Here is a 20,615-nt window from a genome sequence, read left to right on the forward strand (position 1 = left end):
GGTCAGAGTGGACAGGTTTTTTGTTGTGTGACAGTGGCTCAAGACAGAATAGTACCCCTGCTTTATGTGTCCTTATTTTTACCTAGTAGTTAACGTAAGGCCCATGTGTGGACATTCAAGCTTGTTACTTGGATGAAACAGTGACTTCGTTGAGGGTAGAAACACTGATAAATGGTAAAAGAGTGTTTGGCGTAGATGGACTGAAATAAGATCCCTGCTTTCTTACTGTTGACTTCCGTCATGTCTCCAGTAATGATGTTAGGAAACGGTTAGGACGAGAAGAAAGAAAAGTAGCAGCATGTGAGAAGCAAGCGCCCGACCCGGCCATCCGACAAACGAAACTACCATGAAATACATTTTGTTTGTGATATTGTATCTTTTTACGGATTGAAATTGAATCAGGGAGGACTGGCGACTGGCTGGTGAACCTGCCATGTCTCTCTCTCTGCTTTTATTTTATCTAGTGTTGCCTCTGGCCTGGCGTTTGTAGCACTGAAGGAACGGTGTGTGCCCCTGCAACACTGGAACAATCACAGATTGTTTTCCCAAAAAACTTCTCCTTATTGGACAGTGTGTTACACAGAACACTGTAAGACTCAATGATGAGGGCTTTCACTCTGCTTGTGTTCATATTCAGAGACGATCTGAGGTTAACAAAAGGGTTATTCTACTTTTTGTCTAGATCTTCGAGATGTTTTTCAACATGACAATGGTATAGTAATTCATTGAGATGGGGAGATACCGTGTGGAGGTCTGGTTTGTGTTACTGCCTGACTCAGATAATCACATCCATGTTTGTTGTATCTGTAGGCTTTACAAAGTCCCCCAAATCTCTTTTCTCACATATGTGTTTAAAGCGCAACCAATCCACGTGACAGGAGATGCTAATCAGAGAGGCTGAAGACCCAGGAATGGAGGAAAGAGGGGGAGGTTTATTATTATTTCAGGGCAGTTCTATGTCAGGTCACTGGGGTCAAGCGCTGGCCAGTGTGGCCTGTCTGTGATCCTGTCCTGGTGGGTCCTGGGTGTCCTGGTGGGTCCTGGGGGGTCCTGGGGGGCGGGTTGTTGTTGTTTGTCCCTGTGTGTCTATCAACATGGGGGGGCTCCACTGTAGCAGCCGTTCAGTGGAGGTATAGACTGACAGGGTTCATAGGTCGGGGGGGTTTGATTGACACAAAGACAGGCCGCTTGTAGCTTTGGTCTAAACATGAACCTGGTGGGACCTATTGGCCTTGTCCAGATACAGATAAAGACAGGTGTACACACAGAGAACACATACAGAACGTCCTCCCCTTCCTCCCTCAAACACACAAACAAACAACCAGGCCTAACATACTTTCAAGCTTGGGCCTGCTGGTTTTATTCATCCGTTTGTGTAGGGGAAGTGTGGCAGGGGCTTGGTATCTGTGGTTTAATTCATCCGTTTGTGTAGGGGAAGCGTGGCAGGGGCTTGGTATCTGTGGTTTAATTCATCCATTTGTGTAGGGGAAGCGTGGCAGGGGCTTGGTGTCTGTGATTTAATTCATCCATTTGTGTAGGGGAAGCGTGGCAGGGGCTTGGTGTCTGTGGTTTAATTCATCCATTTGTGTAGGGGAAGTGTGGCAGGGCTTGGTATCTGTGGTTTAATTCATCCGTTTGTGTAGGGGAAGCGTGGCAGGGGCTTGGTGTCTGTGATTTAATTCATCCGTTTGTGTAGGGGGAAGCGTGGCAGGGGCTTGGTGTCTGTGGTTTAATTCATCCATTTGTGTAGGGGAAGCGTGGCAGGGGCTTGGTATCTGTGGTTTAATTCATCCATTTGTGTAGGGGAAGCGTGGCAGGGGCTTGGTATCTGTGGTTTAATTCATCCATTTGTGTAGGGGGAAGCGTGGCAGGGGCTTGGTGTCTGTGGTTTAATTCATCCATTTGTGTAGGGGGAAGCGTGGCAGGGGCTTGGTATCTGTGGTTTAATTCATCCGTTTGTGTAGGGGAAGCGTGGCAGGGGCTTGGTATCTGTGGTTTAATTCATCCGTTTGTGTAGGGGAGCGTGGCAGGGGCTTGGTATCTGTGGTTTAATTCATCCATTTGTGTAGGGGGAAGCGTGGCAGGGGCTTTGTATCTGTGGTTTAATTAATCCGTTTGTGTAGGGGAAGCGTGGCAGGGGCTTGGTATCTGTGGTTTAATTCATCCGTTTGTGTAGGGGAAGTGTGGCAGGGGCTTGGTATCTGTGGTTTAATTCATCCGTTTGTGTAGGGGAAGCGTGGCAGGGGCTTGGTATCTGTGGTTTAATTCATCCGTTTGTGTAGGGGGAAGCGTGGCAGGGGCTTGGTATCTGTGGTTTAATTCATCCGTTTGTGTAGGGGAAGTGTGGCAGGGGCTTGGTATCTGTGGTTTAATTCATCCGTTTGTGTAGGGGAAGCGTGGCAGGGGCTTTGTATCTGTGGTTTAATTCAACCATTTGTGTAGGGGGAAGCGTGGCAGGGGCTTTGTATCTGTGGTTTAATTCAACCATTTGTGTAGGGGGAAGCGTGGCAGGGGCTTTGTATCTGTGGTTTAATTAATCCGTTTGTGTAGGGGAAGCGTGGCAGGGGCTTGGTATCTGTGGTTTAATTCATCCGTTTGTGTAGGGGAAGTGTGGCAGGGGCTTGGTATCTGTGGTTTAATTCATCCGTTTGTGTAGGGGAAGCGTGGCAGGGGCTTGGTATCTGTGGTTTAATTCATCCGTTTGTGTAGGGGGAAGCGTGGCAGGGGCTTGGTATCTGTGGTTTAATTCATCCGTTTGTGTAGGGGAAGTGTGGCAGGGGCTTGGTATCTGTGGATTAATTCATCCATTTGTGTAGGGGGAAGCGTGGCAGGGGCTTGGTATCTGTGGTTTAATTCATCCATTTGTGTAGGGGGAAGCGTGGCAGGGGCTTGGTATCTGTGGTTTAATTCATCCATTTGTGTAGGGGGAAGCGTGGCAGGGGCTTGGTATCTGTGGTTTTCTATGGCTCATGTTAGGACGTGACTTTGCTAAGTATCACAGTACTGCAGTATTATGATTTAACAGAAAAAAATATAAATACAACTGTTTACGAGGCATCTGGTTTCCTTCGCCTCTCGTCATGTTTAGCAAAGCTCTTAATACATCTTCTCAGGACACTAAAGCTCATTGTCAAGTTACTCAAATCACCTTCTAACTTCTACTTCTTGCTGTAAACTTCCACATCCCTGCTATCTTGTACCCCAAATCATCCCAATGCTCAACATAGACTATACAATACCTCTATGGGGTTTATGTTACCCTCTCTGCAGGATATGTGAGGCTGACCACCATTCACACATTTCAGGGTTTGTTTGAGGAGATATAAGTGATTTTCTGTAATGGTGAATTAAGTGATATTTGTGGGAGAATGAGTTACTTGTTCCATTTGTCTCAAAGCAAGAATCTCTCTGTCTGTCTGAATGAGCTCAGTCAACATAATCAAATTGGCTGCAAAGGAGTTGGATAATGATGGACTGAATGAGGACCTTGTCTTATATAAGATGTGAATGACTTTCTGAGAGCAAACTGGATAACTCAGTAAGTTATCTTCTCACTCTCATCTCTTTCCACTTTATCTTTTCAGTCAAAGACTTTGCTCTTGTCTTATATTTCTCTCTCCCTCTTGTTTTTTTCTTATTATTATTCCCTGCCCCTCCATCCATCCATCCATCCATCCACCTTCTCTTCTCTTTCTATCATAGTTTTCCATCTTAACTCCCAATAGGTCATTTTGTTGACCACTGCCCGAGTGTGTATGTTTTCTGTTTTCCATATATGGCCAATGTTGTCTGACTACAGCTGGAGTACAGAAACAGATATGATGATAAGACTGAGATGTCTAATTGAAGATACTGTTTGAAGAGGTTTGAGAGACAACACAGGCTATGGGAAGCCCAGTTATGTGAAAGGACATAACTAGATCATGTACACTGGGGAGACCTGCAGAGAACTCCGAGAAGTACACTTGGTTATACTGCAGAAAAAATTGCATTAATAAATTTAACATCAGATAAAAAGTCACCGAATAGTGACATTACAGAATCATGTTAGCTAGTTATGTTAGATGTAATTTACTGAGTTACAGCACTTTATAGAGCTTTATTGGACTAAATAAGACGCAGAGTTTATATCATCTAGCTTCTGTTAGGTTTGCTGTTACTGAGCTATGCTAGTATAATCTAGGTTTTTTATTGATGCTCTCTGTGCCAGATTGTAACGCTGCCATAAGCAGAGGGCCTGTAGATCACACGCTACACACAGTGTTACCATGACGAACAGGTAAACAACAGCAGGAACACACACAAAACACATATACACACATTCATGTGCACGTGAATACACAGATACACTCACACACACATACGCGTGGCACGGCAAACACCCACACAGACACACACACTCAGAGCTGGAGAGAAGGAGAAAGTGAGAGAAAGAGAGCGTGAGAGCAGAGACTAGGCCAGGGGTCCCGCTAGTCTTTGATCCCAGGTATGTTATGAATGTAGGGGTCAGATTTAATAGATGTGTGCTGGAGGTTAGGAGACATTAATGGAGCAGGGAGGGGTGGAGGCAGATAGACATGTCCACTAAGAGATGACAAACGTGGGGCAACTCAACTCACAGGCCAGGACTCCAGTGTTCAGGTTTTTGCTTGCTTAACACAAGGAAACATTCAGATCCTCTGGGGGACTCTGATTGAGATGGACTTGTCCCTTGCCGCTTTCATCGCCTTCTGTCTGCTTGTCTCCTCTCCTCTCCTTCCCATAATCTCTCCTCTCCCCACATATCTCCTCCTCTTTCCCTCTCCTCTCCCCTCCTATCTCCTCTTCTCCTCCTCCTTTGTTCCTTTCCCATTTTTCCTCCACACCCTGTTGGTCTCTCCTCTTCTTCTCTCCTCCCTCTGCTCTGGGACTATCCTCACCATGAGGTCAGAGGGCGCGGGGTTAACTGTCCTAAATGAACTAATAAAGACCCCATCACTGTCTGATTTAATCTGTGTGTGTGTGTGTGTGTGTGTGTGTGTGTGTGTGTGTGTGTGTGTGTGTGTGTGTGTGTGTGTGTGTGTGTGCGTACAGTTTTTATGTTTGTATAAATGGGTGTGTTTAATCAGAAATTGACTGCAGCACATTGACATTGAACTCTCACTTTGTCTGTTGAGCGGTTTGAGTTATATGAGTGAGGGCACAAGGTTAGCTCTGTACTGTAGAAGCTCACCAGCTGTCAGGTTATCTACTGTTCTATGGCCTGCTTCTCCAGCTGTAAGGCCTGTAGTACCGTCACTTTAAGACATGTCTGTAAATCTCTGATTAAACAACAGTATTGGCCAGATGGGGTGAATGGTGGTTTATGGTGCAGGCTATTCTTGTGATGTCCTCTGTGTAGTGCTCTGTTACTAATTCTCCCCTGGGGTTGGATGTAATATCTAGATGTTGAATCATCAGAGCCCCTCTTATGATAAAATGTCTTGTCTAAGCCTATGTTGGGTGGAGGGGTAGGAGATCTTGAAGGGAGGTGGGAGGTGTTGTCTGATCCGGTAAGGGAGTGTGTCATAATAACAACCTTTTGACGGAGGGAGCCTTGGAGTAGTCTCGTCAGGGTCTCTTTCTCTGTCTAACTGTATGTCATCATCATATTGACTAAAGCTGCAGGGAGATGCCTCAGGTATGGTTACCTGTGGACTCACGTTAGCATGTAATTGGGGTTTCTGGGGTCAGAAGTTGCTTTGAAGACAGAGGGAGGCAGTGAGGAGGGAGAGAGAAGGGTGGTTCGAAATGTGTACAGTATTTATATGAATTAATATATTATGTCTATAAAATGGGAGTTTTTAATATTTTTATAAAGATTATAAAAAATGTAATATTTGTTTTTTTAGAGGTGTAATTAGACAGCTGCATCACCCACAGCCCCTCCCTCCCTCCTTCCCACACCCCCTCTCCCCTCCCCCCCTTTCTCCCTCCCTCTCTCCCTCCCTCCCTCCCTCCCTCCCTCCCTCCCTCCCACACACCCTCTCCCCTCCCTCCCTCCCTCCCTCCCTCCTTCCCACACCCCCTCCCCCCCTTTCTCCCTCCCTCTCTCCCTCCCTCCCTCCCTCCCTCCCACACACCCTCTCCCCTCCCTCCCTCCCTCCCTCCCTCCTTCCCACACCCCCTCTCCCCTCTCCCCTCCCCCCCTTTCTCCCTCCCTCTCTCCCTCCCTCCCTCCCTCCCTCCCTCCCACACCCCCTCTCCCCTCCCCCCTCCCTCCCTCCCTCCCTCTCTCCCTCCCTCTATGGGGTGGAGGGGTGTCTGTAGGCTAGCGCTCTGTAGAGTCATTTAGGGGACAGCAGCATGTCTGTCCTGGAGCCTCTGCCTCTGCAACAACGGGACAGGAGATGAAGAGAGGAGGGGAGGAGTGGGGAGAGAGAGAGAGAGAGAGAGAGAGAGGGTGGCAGGTAGACTAGCAGTTAGAAGAGCGTTGGGCCAGTAACCAAAATTTCGCTGGTTTGAATCCCGAGCCGACTAGGTGAAAAATCTGACAATGTGCCCTTGAGCAAGGCACTTAACCCTAAATCCCTGTAAGTTGCTCTGGATAAGAGTGTCTCCTAAATGATTCAAATGTAAAATGTAGAGGGGATGTGGATTTGGGAGGACAGGAGATTTTAGGAGAGAGTAGAGTCAAAATGGGAGCTTTTAGTAAGTACTTGTGTCTTGTGCCTTTGTGTGTACAGAGTAAAGGGGTACACAAGCCTGCTGGTCAAGCAACCCCCCCCCACAGACCTAATTTCACACCTTCCTGCTAGCTAACCTTGTGGCTAACGACCATATGCTCAAAGGAACTCACACACACACACACACACACACTAAACTCAGTCAGAAGGTTGCAGGGCTAGGACGCTGTACAGTACAGGATATTGTCATACCCTCTATAGTGGGGAGCAGATGCACAATTGGCTCTGGCACATTTGATCCCCATCAATACACACAATTGGAATGCTTGTGGAAGGATTCCAAAAACAGTGTATGCATAATTGATGAGGAAATGTCTTCTGTGTGAAACTTTTTATCAGACAGATCTGGATGACTGAGACTGTCTGACAGTTTCTAGCCTGGAAGACCTGTGAGTTACAGAGAGAGAGAAAGTTGAGTAAGACAGGGCTCCAGAGTCCTGACCTCAGACCTCTTATCTACTGTCAGAGGGAAGGCATCTCAGGACCCCATGCTGTGTGTGTGTGTGTGTTTCTGTTGTAGTAGGCACAGTCTTATTATACAACCCCTAAACCCTCTCAGGCATCCTAAACACTCTAGCCATCCTGATAGGAACTGTATGTCTTCAGAATGACCCCTGGGAGAGCGTGTGAGGGAGGGAAACGTCTAGCCTCTGACCATGTATCTCAGAACATTGGGAATGGAGCCATGGCGTTTCTAACACCCCTCAAAATGTGTGGCATTTTTACAGGGGTGAGGTAACATGAGGACAAGAATAGGGAGTGTGGGGAGTGAACCTGGAGGGGTTGAGGTGAGGTGAGGTGAGAGCAAGGATTGTTGAGGTGAGTGGATTGGGAAAGAGAGAGAGGGGTGTGGCTGGTCAAAGAGAGAGGGGTGTGGGTCTGGTTGCCCCTGCGGAGTCTTGTGAAGAGGGCACGGAATGCTGGGAATGCCAATCATGAGGTAGGCCAGAGGGGGCGGGGTCACTAGAGGTCAAAGGGGCACCTGCTGGTCTCTACTTAAAGCTGATCATCAGGCCTCTGAGGACTTCAGAGGCTGTGAGTTAAACTACAGGAGCGCCTCCATCTCCCATTCAGCAGAGATATATTTCCTCATGTTCATAGTTTCCTATGAGTCTCCACATTAAACTGACCTGCCAGTTTGCTTGGCCCTATTTCACAGTCTCATTCTCCTTCTCATTTCTCAATCTCTCTCTCTCTCTCTCTCTCTCTCTCTCTCTCTCTCTCTCTCTCTCTCTCTCTCTCTCTCTCTCTCTGGCTCTCTCTCTCTCTCTCTCTCTCTCTCTCTCTCTCTCTCTCTCTCTCTCTCTCTGGTTCTCTCTCACCTCCCCTCTCCCTATTTCCCTATCTTTATCTCATTCTCCTTCTCGTCCTCTTGCTCTTCCTTTCTCTATTTTTTTAATTCTCTCTATCCTTCTCATCTTCTCATCGTTGTGGCCAACTTACATCAGCTTGTAAGAAAGAGCTGTTTGTGATGGCCCTCTCTCTCGCTCTCCCTCTCTCTCGCTCTCCCTCTCTCTCTCTCTCTCTCTCTCTCTCTCTCCCTCTCTCCCTCTCCCTGTCTCTCTCGCTCTCCCTCCCCCTCTCTCTCTCGCTCTCTATCCCTCTCTCTCCCTCTCTCCCTCTCCTCTCTCTCTCCCTCTCTCCCTCTCTTTCTCTTTTCTCAGCCTTTCTATCTAGTTCTATAACAGATCGTCTTTCAGGGTTTTCCTGGAGAAGTCTCAGCCGTTGGGAATGGGACACTGACTCAGGGCTCCATTAGTTAGATCAAGGTCTCCATAGGGAGAGACTGTATTAAAGTATCCCCAGACCCAACCCTAGCACCATCCCCAACCCCAGCCCTAGCACCATCCCCAGCCCCAACCCTAGCACCATCCCCAGCCCCAGCCCTAGCACCATCCCCAACCCCAGCCCTAGCACCAGCCCCAGCCCCAACCCTAGCACCATCCCCAGCCCCAGCCCCAACCCTAGCACCATCCCCATCCCCAGCCCTAGCACCATCCCCAGCCCCAACCCTAGCACCATCCCCAGCCCCAACCCTAGCACCATCCCCAGCCCCAACCCTAGCACCATCCCCAGCCCCAACCCTAGCAACATCCCCAGCCCCAACCCTAGCACCATCCCCAGCCCTAGCACCATCCCCAGCCCCAGCCCCAACCCTAGCACCATCCCCAGCCCCAATCCTAGCACCATCCCCAGCCCCAACCCTAGCACCATCCCCAGCCCCAGCCCCAACCCTAGCACCATCCCCAGCACCAGCCCCAGCCCCAGCCCACTGCCAAAGATCTGTTGGGACTCTGATGCCGTAATGAGGGCAGAAAGAGATAGTGTGTCTGTCTGCTCGTGTATCTTGTTAGCGTGGTAGCATGAAACAGATGTGGGAAGGCGTGTACTGTAGCTACTCTGTTATGAATTTGACATGATGTGCCGTTAGTTGAATGGGGGAAAATTATTATGATGATAAATGTTTTTGATTTTGAAACCTTTTTATGGTTTGGCTGCTGTCTTGACATGACAATGAATGGATTGAATAGTGTGGGAGACTGTGTTTTGTTACTGATTAGTATCTCTGCTATAGAGTATTATTGTTGGAGCTATCTAACAGTGCTATGTTTCCTCTCTCTCTCTCTTTCTCTCTCTATCTTTCTTTCACTCTCTCTCTTTGTCTGTCTGTCACTCTCTCTCTGTCTGTCTATCTCGCTCTCTCTCTCTCTCTCTCTCTCTCTCTCTCTCATGCTCTCTCTCTCATGCACTCTCTCTCTCTCTTTCTTTCTCTCTCTCTGTCTGTCTGTCTGTCACTCTCTCTCTGTCTGTCTATCTCTCTCTCTCTCTGTCTCTCTGTCTCTCTGTCTCTCTCTCTCTCATGCTCTCTCTCTCTCTCTCTCTCTCATGCACTCTCTCTCCTCATCAGCTCCAGCAGACGAATGGACAGATCTCAATCTCCAGTTTGATTGGGAAGGTAGATGAGCAGACAGAGCTCCATGGCCACTCAGAGGACAACACCCTAACAGAGGAAGGTAAGAGAGACAGTTGTATATTCACTATCTATCTATGTGATTGTGTTTTTGTCTGTGAACTAGTGTTTATGTATGGAGTGTCTGTGTGCTTTCGATGTACAGATGGGTGGGTGTGTGTGTGTGTGTGTGTGTGTGTGTGTGTGTGTGTGTGTGTGTGTGTGTGTGTGTGTGTGTGTGTGTGTGTGTGTGTGTGTGTGTGTGTGTGTGTGTGTGCGTGCGTGCGTGCGTGCGAGGGAGGGAGGGAGGGAGAGAGAGAATGTGTGGTATGGCCCCTGACTGACACAAAAACACCCTGCCACCCATGTTCAGCCTCTGGCCCTACAGCTATGTCCTCCTGAGAGCCTCTTGATTCTTCACTAATCTCTCTGTCAACACTGAAGGGACACCTACGCCGTCTCCTATTGTAACAGGTTGCTCACACACTCACATATCCAACATACACAACACACATCTGGACTGCATGGAGGCTCGGAGGAGTTGTTCTAGGTAATCCAGTGTAAGACTGTGTGCAGACATGCCTATCCACTTAAAGTAGCCTAACAGTAATTTGTCTGTGGGGTCTTAAAACTAAAGTCAGGTAGAATTCCTCGCTCGTAAAGCTGAGTTTCTGTGGTCGGCATCTGGAAGATAGGGAGGAGACATACAGGAGTGCGGAATGCATAATAAATAAAAAAATCTAGATAATCAGTAACTGACCCAACATCATTGGGTTGGGGGCCATGTTTTTCCTACGATATCAGATTAATTTTCCCAGCGTTGTCATGGAAACACGCCTAAACTCTCCGCCGTCCTGCTCTGGTTCGCCATCTCCCTCTGTGTGTGTTTGTTTATTTACTTTAAGGTTCCTACGTGGTCTCCCTCTATCTGGGAGGGCTGCAGGAGCACGTCTTCCCTACCTAAATATTTAGCAGGCCGTGACCTGGCTCGGCACAAAGGGACCCGCACCGTTTAATACCTCCGTTCAGCAGGGGAAGGAGTAACTCTATACTAGTTTAAACAGACAGATATGTCACATACCACACCGTCAAAAGCCTGTTTAATAACCTATTTAATGAAGCGATTCTGTACGTTTATAGAGTAACCGAATACCCCTCAGAACAGAGAGATATGGTATGTACGTAGAGAATGATTTGGTGAGATGAGCCCTATTCTATATGAATGTACTGAAATCGAATTTAATTCTGTAGATAGTCCTGTGGAAATGAGGGTTGAGGTGAAAACATTCACGATGGAAAATATACATCTTCTGAAGTTACTTTGATAGGTTTCTCATAAGTAATAAGGATATATCAAATGTGTCTTCAACCATGATGAAGATTGAAGGAATCCTCTTAAACATATAACAAGAGTGTCAAACATACGGCCTGTGGGCCGGAGCTGGTCAGGGAAAAAATCTAGAATTGACTGCTAGGAATTAGACAAAAACATCATACGTCCCTCCGGACCTCGTTGAAGACCGAACAAATCCCCTGGGGCAAAATGAGCTTGACACCCCTGCTTTAAAATATCTGGCCAAAATTATACAGCCTGTGGCCCTTCAGGCCCACACACCTCCTGTATGTAGTGATATACCCCTTACATACCAAGACGTTTTGCTGCCAATTTGACCATGGCTCCAACTTTTTGCCGCCTTTTCTTATATCTGAAAGGTATTGCTTATAACAAAGCCTGTACTTTTATTTCCACTAACTGAGGTAGTCATGAATGTGGTAAAGTTCTGCCCACGGTTTAGTATGAAACATAGCCATAATGCTGAGGCGGCATTAGCACACACTACGCTCTTAAGCTCTTGATGGTTGCTAGGCAGCGCCCGTTACAGGCTGTTACCATCATCATGGCAGTTCTAAACTTTGCCAGGCATATCACTTGGCAGCATTACTTTGCATAGCCCACCACTATGCATGCACTGTTTTCTTAACCTCTCTAGGGGGTGTGGGACGCTACCGTCCCACCTGGCCAACCTCCAGTGAAATTGCAGAGTGCCAAATTCAAAAACAGAAATACTCATTATAAAAATTCATAAAACATAGAAGTGTTATACATCGGTTTAAAGATTAACTTCTTGTTAATCCAACCACGGTGTCAGATTTCAAAAACACTTTACACTGAAAGCAAACCATGCGATTATCTGAGAACAACGCCCAGCAGACAAATCATTACAAACAGTAACCAGCCAAGTAAAGGAGTAACAAAAGTCAGAAATAGCGATAAAATGTATCACTTACCTTTGATGATCTTTATATGGTTGCACTCCCAAGACTCCATGTTAGACAATAAATGTTTGTTTTGTTCGATAAAGTCCCTCTTTATATTCAAAAACCTCAGTTTTGTTGGCGCGTTTTGTTCAGTAATCATTGGAACAAAGCGCGGTCACAACAGACAGACGAAAAATCTAAAAAGTACCATAAAAGTTCGTAGAAACATGTCAAATGATGTTTATAATCAATCCTCAGGTTGTTTTTGTCATAAATAATCGATCATATTTCAACCAGACAATAGCTTCGTCAATAGAAAAGGAAAAACAAGAAAGGCACGCTCCCGGTCATGCGCAAGACTCATGTTTGGAAATTTCCACTGTCCTCTCATTGAAAGTGGTGTTTCTCCCTCATTTTTCAGAGTAAAAGCCTGAAACAATGCCTAAAGAATGGCCACATGTAGTGGAAGCCATAGGGATTGTGAACTGGGTCATAAGTCTTTGTATGGTGGATAGGCTTTCAATGGAAAAACAGCCATTTCAAAATAATAGCACTTCCTGGATGGATTTACCTCAGGTTTTCGCCTGCCATATCAGTCCTGTTATACTCACAGACATTATTTTAACAGTTTTGGAAACTAGTGTTTTCTATCCAAATCTACCAATTATATGCATATCCTAGCTTCTGGGCCTGAGTAGCAGGCAGTTTACTTTGGGCACGCTTTTCATCCAAAATTCCAAATGCTGCCCCCTACCCTAGTGAAGTTAACCACATCTGGATGGATCTGTAAATATTTCCTGTGGGAATGATTATCACTGAATGACGGAAATATTTCAATGAAGTAGGCTAATGTAATTAAAGGCATGTATCAAATGATTGCTTACTGACACTCCCATAGTTATTTGAAGCAATAGCCTACCGGTTTGTTGTCAACTACATGATAATTATAGCACAGTTTTGATTGGGACAGCGCCATCGCGCTGCTTTGCATGTGGGAACTCGTCTTGATAAATCAACCAATGTCAGATTCTTGTTTTCACTGAATCTCTGTTTGGAAATTTGGTTACAGTTAGGCGGGTGAAATGTTGAGCGCTGTTCAGGATCAACTTTAGTCTAGTTGGCTCATTTATAAGCACTATGACAGCAGTGACACTCAAGTTGTGTGGGAAAAATATTATTTATATTTTATTCTGTAATATTTCATTGTATTCTTAAAATACTGTATGTGTGTGTTGACTGTGATCAGGGCAGGGAAATGTGGGTCTTGTCTGTTTAATTAACAAAATAACAAACTATATTTCATTTGCATGGAGCAGCCATGTAGCCTAGGCTGCACAGACCAGTAGCCTAACATAATTCAACTCAAAATATTATATTCTGTTCTTTTGAAAATACATTTCATTAGCCTTATAATGTTTCTTAGGACCTTCCTAAACAAATAAAACATGTATTTCTTTGTGATGGTGTATATTCAATGAATTTATTTAAATATATGCCCACCCACATCGACACACATGTACTCCCACTCTTTAACTTGCCAGCATGTGTACGGGAGGTATAAAAGGCTTATCCCGGCAAGAACGTGGTCAAATTGAGTCTGCTTGAAAAGGGGCCATATAAACATTGCCCAAATTCTTTTAACACGCAACATACCGTAAATCCTATGTGAAAGGTGTAATAGATAGCTCTGCTTGTAACGATACATAGATATATGTGGGTTTATCTGCTGTACTGCACCAGGCGGGAGGGAGAACCTTTGAAGTCTGAATGTTTACTCCGTGGTAGCAGGAGAGGATAGTCTGTAGTCTCTGTGGTAGCAGGAGAGGATAGTCTGTAGTCTCTGTGGTAGCAGGAGAGGATAGTCTGTAGTCTCTGTGGTAGCAGGAGAGGATAGTCTGTAGTCTCTGTGGTAGCAGGAGAGGATAGTCTGCAGTCTCTGTGGTAGCAGGAGAGGATAGTCTGCAGTCTCTGTGGTAGCAGGAGAGGATAGTCTGTAGTCTCTGTGGTAGCAGGAGAGGATAGTCTATAGTCTCTGTGGTAGCAGGAGAGGATAGTCTGTAGTCTGTGGTAGCAGGAGAGGATAGTCTGCAGTCTCTGTGGTAGCAGGAGAGGATAGTCTATAGTCTCTGTGGTAGCAGGAGAGGATAGTCTGTAGTCTGTGGTAGCAGGAGAGGATAGTCTGTAGTCTCTGTGGTAGCAGGAGAGGATAGTCTATATATCAATTCTTTGCTTGTTATTTCATCGATCCTTCTCTATTTTTCCTGTTCTACACAAAAGCTGCTACCTAGTCTAGAGAAAGGGAGGGAGGGAGGGAGAGAGGGAGGAAGGGAGGGAGGGAGGATGTAATGGAGGGAGGGAGGCCTTGCAGCACTGGTTTACCTTCACCAGGAGCTGATAAAATAGCAGAAGGTTTGAGGGAAACAGAAGCAGGCATTCCTCTGATAACACAACATCATAAAGACCACCCCAGCTCCACACATCACATCATAGGAGACCTACTCTACTCTTTACAGACCCCACACACTCTGTCTGACCAAACTAGACTATTTACAATGTAATCGGAGCAGCCTAATACAGACCAGCAGCACACATCTAAACTAGTATAGACCAGCACAAACCATAATAACACATACCAGCTCATACCAGTTTATTGACCTGCACCAAGCAAAGAAAATATGAAGGGATGCTTTTGTTAGCATATCTCTTGTACCCACACACTGAAGTTGTGGAGTTACCTGCCCCAGAACTGATCATGACAGAGACAGTTGAAACCCAGCTCAAACTGGTCAGTGGTCACTGTGACTGCTTGCAACCTCTCTCTAGTCCCTTACACTTTCAAGTCTCAGAGTAAAGACAAAGGGAGAGGAAGGGAAGAGGGGAGCATGTATGGGGCCAGATTCATCCTTCCTGTAGTAAGGTCTGACCTCACCGCCATTTGTGGGAGGTCTTCACATGGACAGACCTAACATTGGCTATGGATGGAGGCCTTCAGACCAGGTGACTGTGACTTGACTAATCATTTGATAAGTCACAGCAGAAGGACATTTGCAGAGTCCTGGTTTTGTGACACAACGTTTACCTCAGAGGATTACAGAGAAAGGAACTAAGTAAATATTACATGGAACTATGGAGGACTAGGACAAAATAGCTCTCTAGGAGAGAGAGACCAAGAGAGAGATAGAGAGAGAAAGAGAGACAGAGAGATGAGGGAAGGAGGGAGAGGGACAAATCCGCCACACCCTTACACACCACACAACGGTATCATGGGAGGGTCCCAAGTTATGAATCATTGTTTGTCCCATAGACCCCCCCCCCCCCCACTGCCACACACACCCTTACATCACACCAGAACAGTTAGAGCTGCATCCGAACCAATGGTGCTAAAAAATGCATGGAACAGTGAGAGAGTGATAGCATGAAAGAAAGAGAGAGAGAGAGAAAGAGAGAGAGAGAGAGAGAGAGAGAGAGAGAGAGAAAGGGAGAGAGGTAGAGAAAGAAAGAGGGAGAGAGAGATGGATAGATAAAAGAAGGGGTGAAGAGAGTGAAAATGAGAGAGAGAAAAGGACAGAAAACAAAGAAAGCGAGGCTAAAGTTAACACCCTATTATGAAAGTGTGACATATTTTAACATTTACTGATGAATCCCAGTAATACATGGGAACAGTGGGGTGTCTGGTGTGTGTGTGTGTGTGTGTGTGTGTGTGTGTGTGTGTGTGTGTGTGTGTGTGTGTGTGTGTGTGTGTGTGTGTGCGTGTGCGCGTGCGTACGTGCCTTGCGTGCGTGCATGCGTTTGTGTGTGTGTGGGATGTCTGTGAGGGCCCAGAGGATGACATCAAGCCTGACTAATTCACTGGACAGAGTCAAGCCTTCTCCTCCCAGGTGGCTGGCATTGTGCTAAAGAGGACACATGAAGTATTCTGGGGGTCGGAGGGGTGCTCTTTGTACAGGAATTTCAGGCAGTGTGTGTGTGTGTGTGTGCCTTAGCATGTGTGTGTTGTATGCACTGTGTGTTTTGTTGTATGCTCTGTGTGTGTGTGTGTGTGTGTGTGTGTGTGTGTGTGTGTGTGTGTGTGTGTGTGTGTGTGTGTGTGTGTGTGTGTGTGTGTGTGTGTGTGTGTGTGTGTGTGTGTGTGCCTTAGCGTGTATGTGTTGTATGCTCTGTGTGTGTGTTGTGCTGAGTGTGTAACTGTAGTTCCCCTCCAAGCTGGATTGACTCAGTCAGGCATGGCCTGGAACGGCTGCTCTGCTGTGCTGTGGGACGGACGTTAGTAGCGTTGCCAGAACGTTCCATCACCCCTCTGGAAGGGACCTCTCCCCTCGGCCCTTGCTTTAGCAATGCTTCTCCTCTGCCAATACATCTCCTGCTCCCTCCAAACTCTCTGTACACTACGGCTAGCTAACACAGCAGCAATCATGCAAGGCCGCCTCCAGCCTTTCCTGTTGTTATTTTGCCAGTTTGTTTCACTTATTTTCCAATTGATGGAACTCATTTTTGTGAGAATTTTTTTCTTCTCAGTTAAGTGGCTTTTGTTCCACCAACATCTGTTTGTACGCATAATTTTGGATGAATATTCAGTGTTGGTTTGTGTGCTATTGTATGTACAAACACTGTATCCACAGACGTCCGCTATGAAGTTGGCTTACAACACTACAGAAAGCCAGTGAGTCCAAAGGAAACTATTATGAATACAGGGTCCAAACATTTCAGCTCTTAAATCCCCAGAGATCATAGGGGCAGAATTTAACTGAATTACCCCTTTATCTACACAGTACATTTTACACAGTCATTTGTCACAGAACATTTGTATTAGTATTTATTAAGGATCCCAAAGGCAGCAGCTACTCTTCCTGGGGTCCAGCAACATTAAGGCAGTTCTAGAGTGCTTAGATATAGAGGCCCACGCCTGGATTCCATGGGCGGCAAGGTAAGGACATGTAAAGAGAGGAAGAATCTTTTGGAATGTGACGGTGTGCTTAAATCCTTTGGAGACCTCTAGACATTTTAAGATATAGTGAAGTCATCACTCGTGGCTATTGGCCCCCCAGTTATTCTCAGACCCCCCAGCCCTTCTTCTTCTCCCAAACCCCTCCTCTCTCATCTGTCCCATCATCAGGGCAGCTTATCCACCCACCCTCCCTAGCCCTGAGCTGATTTAAGATGGTGCTTCAGTGAATAGCAGCTGGCTTACAGGCTCCTGACCAATTCAGCAATTTTTTGTGCTTTGTTACGCTGATCTAACAGTTTTTTTAACATAATGTCTCCGACATCATTTCCTATGACAGAAAACACCTTCTGGACATCAGAACAATGTCCACTAACCTCGAATTTTGGATTAACATTTCTTCTCTGGACGATCTGCTTACTCCAGTTCAGTTCTGATCTCCGGGACTCGAAAGAGGAAGAGGCTGCGAAAGAGAGGCAGGCATTTTGGAACTTGGTAGAGCGGCATTTTGACAAGACTATGTCAGCGAGCAAATACACCGCCATTGCCCTCTGTTCTGTTGACGATCATGTAGTCACTGGGGAACAAACTGGAGTAGCTCCGTTCAAGACTATCCTGTCAACAGGACCTGAAAAACTATAATATCCTATGTTTCTCAGAGTCGTGGCTAAACGAGGACATGAATATACAGTTGAAGTCGGAAGTTTACATACACTTAGGTTGGAGTCATTAAAACTCATTTTTCAACCACTCCAAAATTTGTTGTTAACAAACTATAGTTTTGGTAAGTCAGTTAGGGCATCTACTTTGTGCATGACACAAGTCATTTTTCCAACAATTGTTTACAGATGTAACGAGGATCGTATAAAGGGGACCAAGGCGCAGCGTGTAGAGTGCTCATACTTTTCTTTAATGAAACGCTTAACAAAAAACAACAAAACGACAGCCAACAGTTCCGTCAGGTACACTTCACAAAATGGAAAACAACTACCCACACCAACACATGAAAAACAGGCTGCCTAAGTATGGCTTCCAATCAGAGACAACGATAGACAGCTGCCTCTGATTGGAAACCATACCTGGCCAAAATATAGAAAACGAAAACATAGAATGCCCACCCACCTATCACACCCTGACCTAACTAAACAAGAAAAACACAGTTCTCCTAGGTCAGAGCGTGACAGTACCCCCCCCCCCCCAAAGGTGCGGACTCCCGGCCGCAAACCTGAACCTATTGGGGAGGGTCCGGGTGGGTATCCATATTTGGCGGCGGCTCTGGTTCCGGGCGTAGAACCCCCCCCCCCCGCTCACTGATCCCCCCACTTCTGTGTGTCCGGAAGAACCAGACCGTGGGTCATCGCCGAAGGCTCTGAAACGCCAACCGCCACTGAAGACTCTGAGCTGAAGGCCGCCGCTGAAGACTCTGGGCTGCAGACCGCCGTTGAAGACTCTGGGCTGCAGACCGCCGCTGAAGGCTCAGGGCTGCAGACCGCCGCTGAAGGCTCCGGGCTGCAGACCGCCGCTGAAGGCTCCGGGCTGCAGACCGCCGCTGAAGGCTCGGAGCTGCAGACCGCCGCTGAAGGCTCCGGGCTGCAGACCGTCGCTGGAGGCTCCGGCCTGAAGAGCGTGGCTGGAGGCTCCGGCCTGAAGAGCGTCGCAGGAGGCTCAGGCCGGAAGAGCGTCGCCGGAGGCTCCGGACTGAGGAGTGTCGCCGGAGGCTCCGGACGGAGAAGCGTCGCCGGAGGCTCCGGAATGGGAGGCGTCATAATAGGTTCCGGACTAGTGACCGTTTCTGCTGGCTCCATGCCATGGATCGTCTCTACAGGTTCCGCGCCATGGATCATCACTGGAGGCTTCTTACCAAGGAGTATCTCTACAGGTTCCGGGCCATGGATTACCTCTGCAGGCTTCGTGCCATGGAACATCCCTACAGGCTCCGGGCCATGGATCATCACTAGAGGCTTAGTGCCATGGATCATCTACAGGCGTCGGACCAAAATATTTTGGGACTGCCTCTCGTTCTTCCCAGGTAGGCTCCGATATCGATATCGATTACCTGGCCCCAAGTCCAGTTTCTCCTCTCCGTCCACTCCTTATGTGACCAGGTGTCCATTTCTTGATCCAATCATGGTGGGTAGTTCTATAACGAGGGTCGTATAAAGGGGACCAAGGCGCAGCGTGTAGAGTGCTCATACTTTTCTTTAATGAAACACTTAACCAAAAACAACAAAACGACAGCCAACAGTTCTGTCAGGTACACTTGACAAAACGGAAAACAACTACCCACACCAACACATGAAAAACAGGCTGCCTAAGTATGGCTTCCAATCAGAGACAACGATAGACAGCTGCCTCTGATTGGAAACCATACCTGGCCAAAACATAGAAAACGAAAACATAGAATACCCACCCACCTATCACACCCTGACCTAACTAAACAAGAAAAACACAGCTCTCCTAGGTCAGAGCATGACAACAGACAGATTATTTCACTTGTAATTCACTGTATCACAATTCCAGGGGGTCAGATGTTTACATACACTAAGTTCACTGTGTCTTTAAACAGCTTGGAAAATTCAAAATAATTATGCCATGGCATTAGAAGCTTCTGATAGGCTAATTGACATTATTTGAGTCAATTAGAGGTGTACCTGTGGATGTATTTCAAGGCCTACCTTCAAACTCAGTGCCTCTTTGCTTGACATCATGGGAAAATCAAAAGAAATCAGCCAAGACCTCCACAAGTCTGGTTCATCCTTGGGAGCAATTTCCAAATGCCTAAAGGTACCACGTTCATCTGTCCAAACAATAGTATGCAAGTATAAACACCATGTGACCACGCAGCCGTCATACTGCTCAGGAAGGAGACGCGTTCTGTCTCCTAGAGATGAACGTATTTTTGTGCGAAAAGTGCAAATCAATCCCAGAACAAGAGCAAAGGACCTTGTGAAGATGCTGGAGGAAACAGGTACAAAAGTATCTATATCCACAGTAAAATGAGTCCTATATCGACATAACCTGAAAGGCCGCTCAGCAAGGAAGAAGCCACTGCTCCAAAACCGCCATAAAAAAAACAGACTACGGTTTGCAACTGCACATGGGGTCAAAGATCGTACTTTTTGGAGAAATGTCCTCTGGTCTGATGAAACAAAAATAAAACTGTTTGGCCATAATGACCATCATTATGTTTGGAGGAAAAAGGAGGAGGCGTGCAAGTCGAAGAACACCATCCCAACCGTTAAGCACGGGGGTGGCAGCATCATGTTGTGGGGGTGCTTTGCTGCAGGAGGGACTGGTGCACTTTACAAAACACATGGCATCATGAGGGAGGAAAATGATGTTGCTATATTGAAGCAACATCTCAAGACATCAGTCAGGAAGTTAAAGCTTGGTCGCAAATGGGTCTTCCAAATGGACAATGACCCCAAGCATACTTCCAAAGTTGTGGCAAAATGGCTTGAGGACAACAAAGTCAAGGTATTGGAGTGGCCATCACAAAGCCCTGACCTCAAACCTATAGAAAATTTGTGGGCAGAACTGAAAAAGTGTGTGTGAGCAAGGAGGCCTCCAATCTTGACTCAGTTACACCAGCTCTGCCAGGAGGAATGAGCCAAATTTCACCCAATTTATTGTGGGAAGCTTGTGGAAGGCTACTCGAAACGCATGACCCAAGTTAAACAATTTAAAGGCAATACCAAATACTTATTGAGTGTATGTAAACTTCTGACCCACTGGGAATGTGATGAAAGAAATAAAAGCT

The 20,615-nt window shown here is 46.6% G+C and overlaps 1 protein-coding gene across 1 annotated transcript in view; it reads left to right on the forward strand.

The window, feature by feature from the left end:
- Positions 1-20,615, forward strand: part of akap12b (A kinase (PRKA) anchor protein 12b) — a 62,565-nt gene that overhangs the window by 16,603 nt on the left and 25,347 nt on the right. Inside the window, exon 2 of the mRNA XM_029743241.1 lies at positions 9,613-9,718. Within this exon, the coding sequence (XP_029599101.1) occupies positions 9,613-9,718 (106 nt within the window). The remainder of the gene's footprint in view (positions 1-9,612; positions 9,719-20,615) is intronic.

Source organism: Salmo trutta, chromosome 1 (genome assembly GCF_901001165.1).
Source record: "Salmo trutta chromosome 1, fSalTru1.1, whole genome shotgun sequence".
NCBI lineage: Eukaryota > Metazoa > Chordata > Actinopteri > Salmoniformes > Salmonidae > Salmo > Salmo trutta.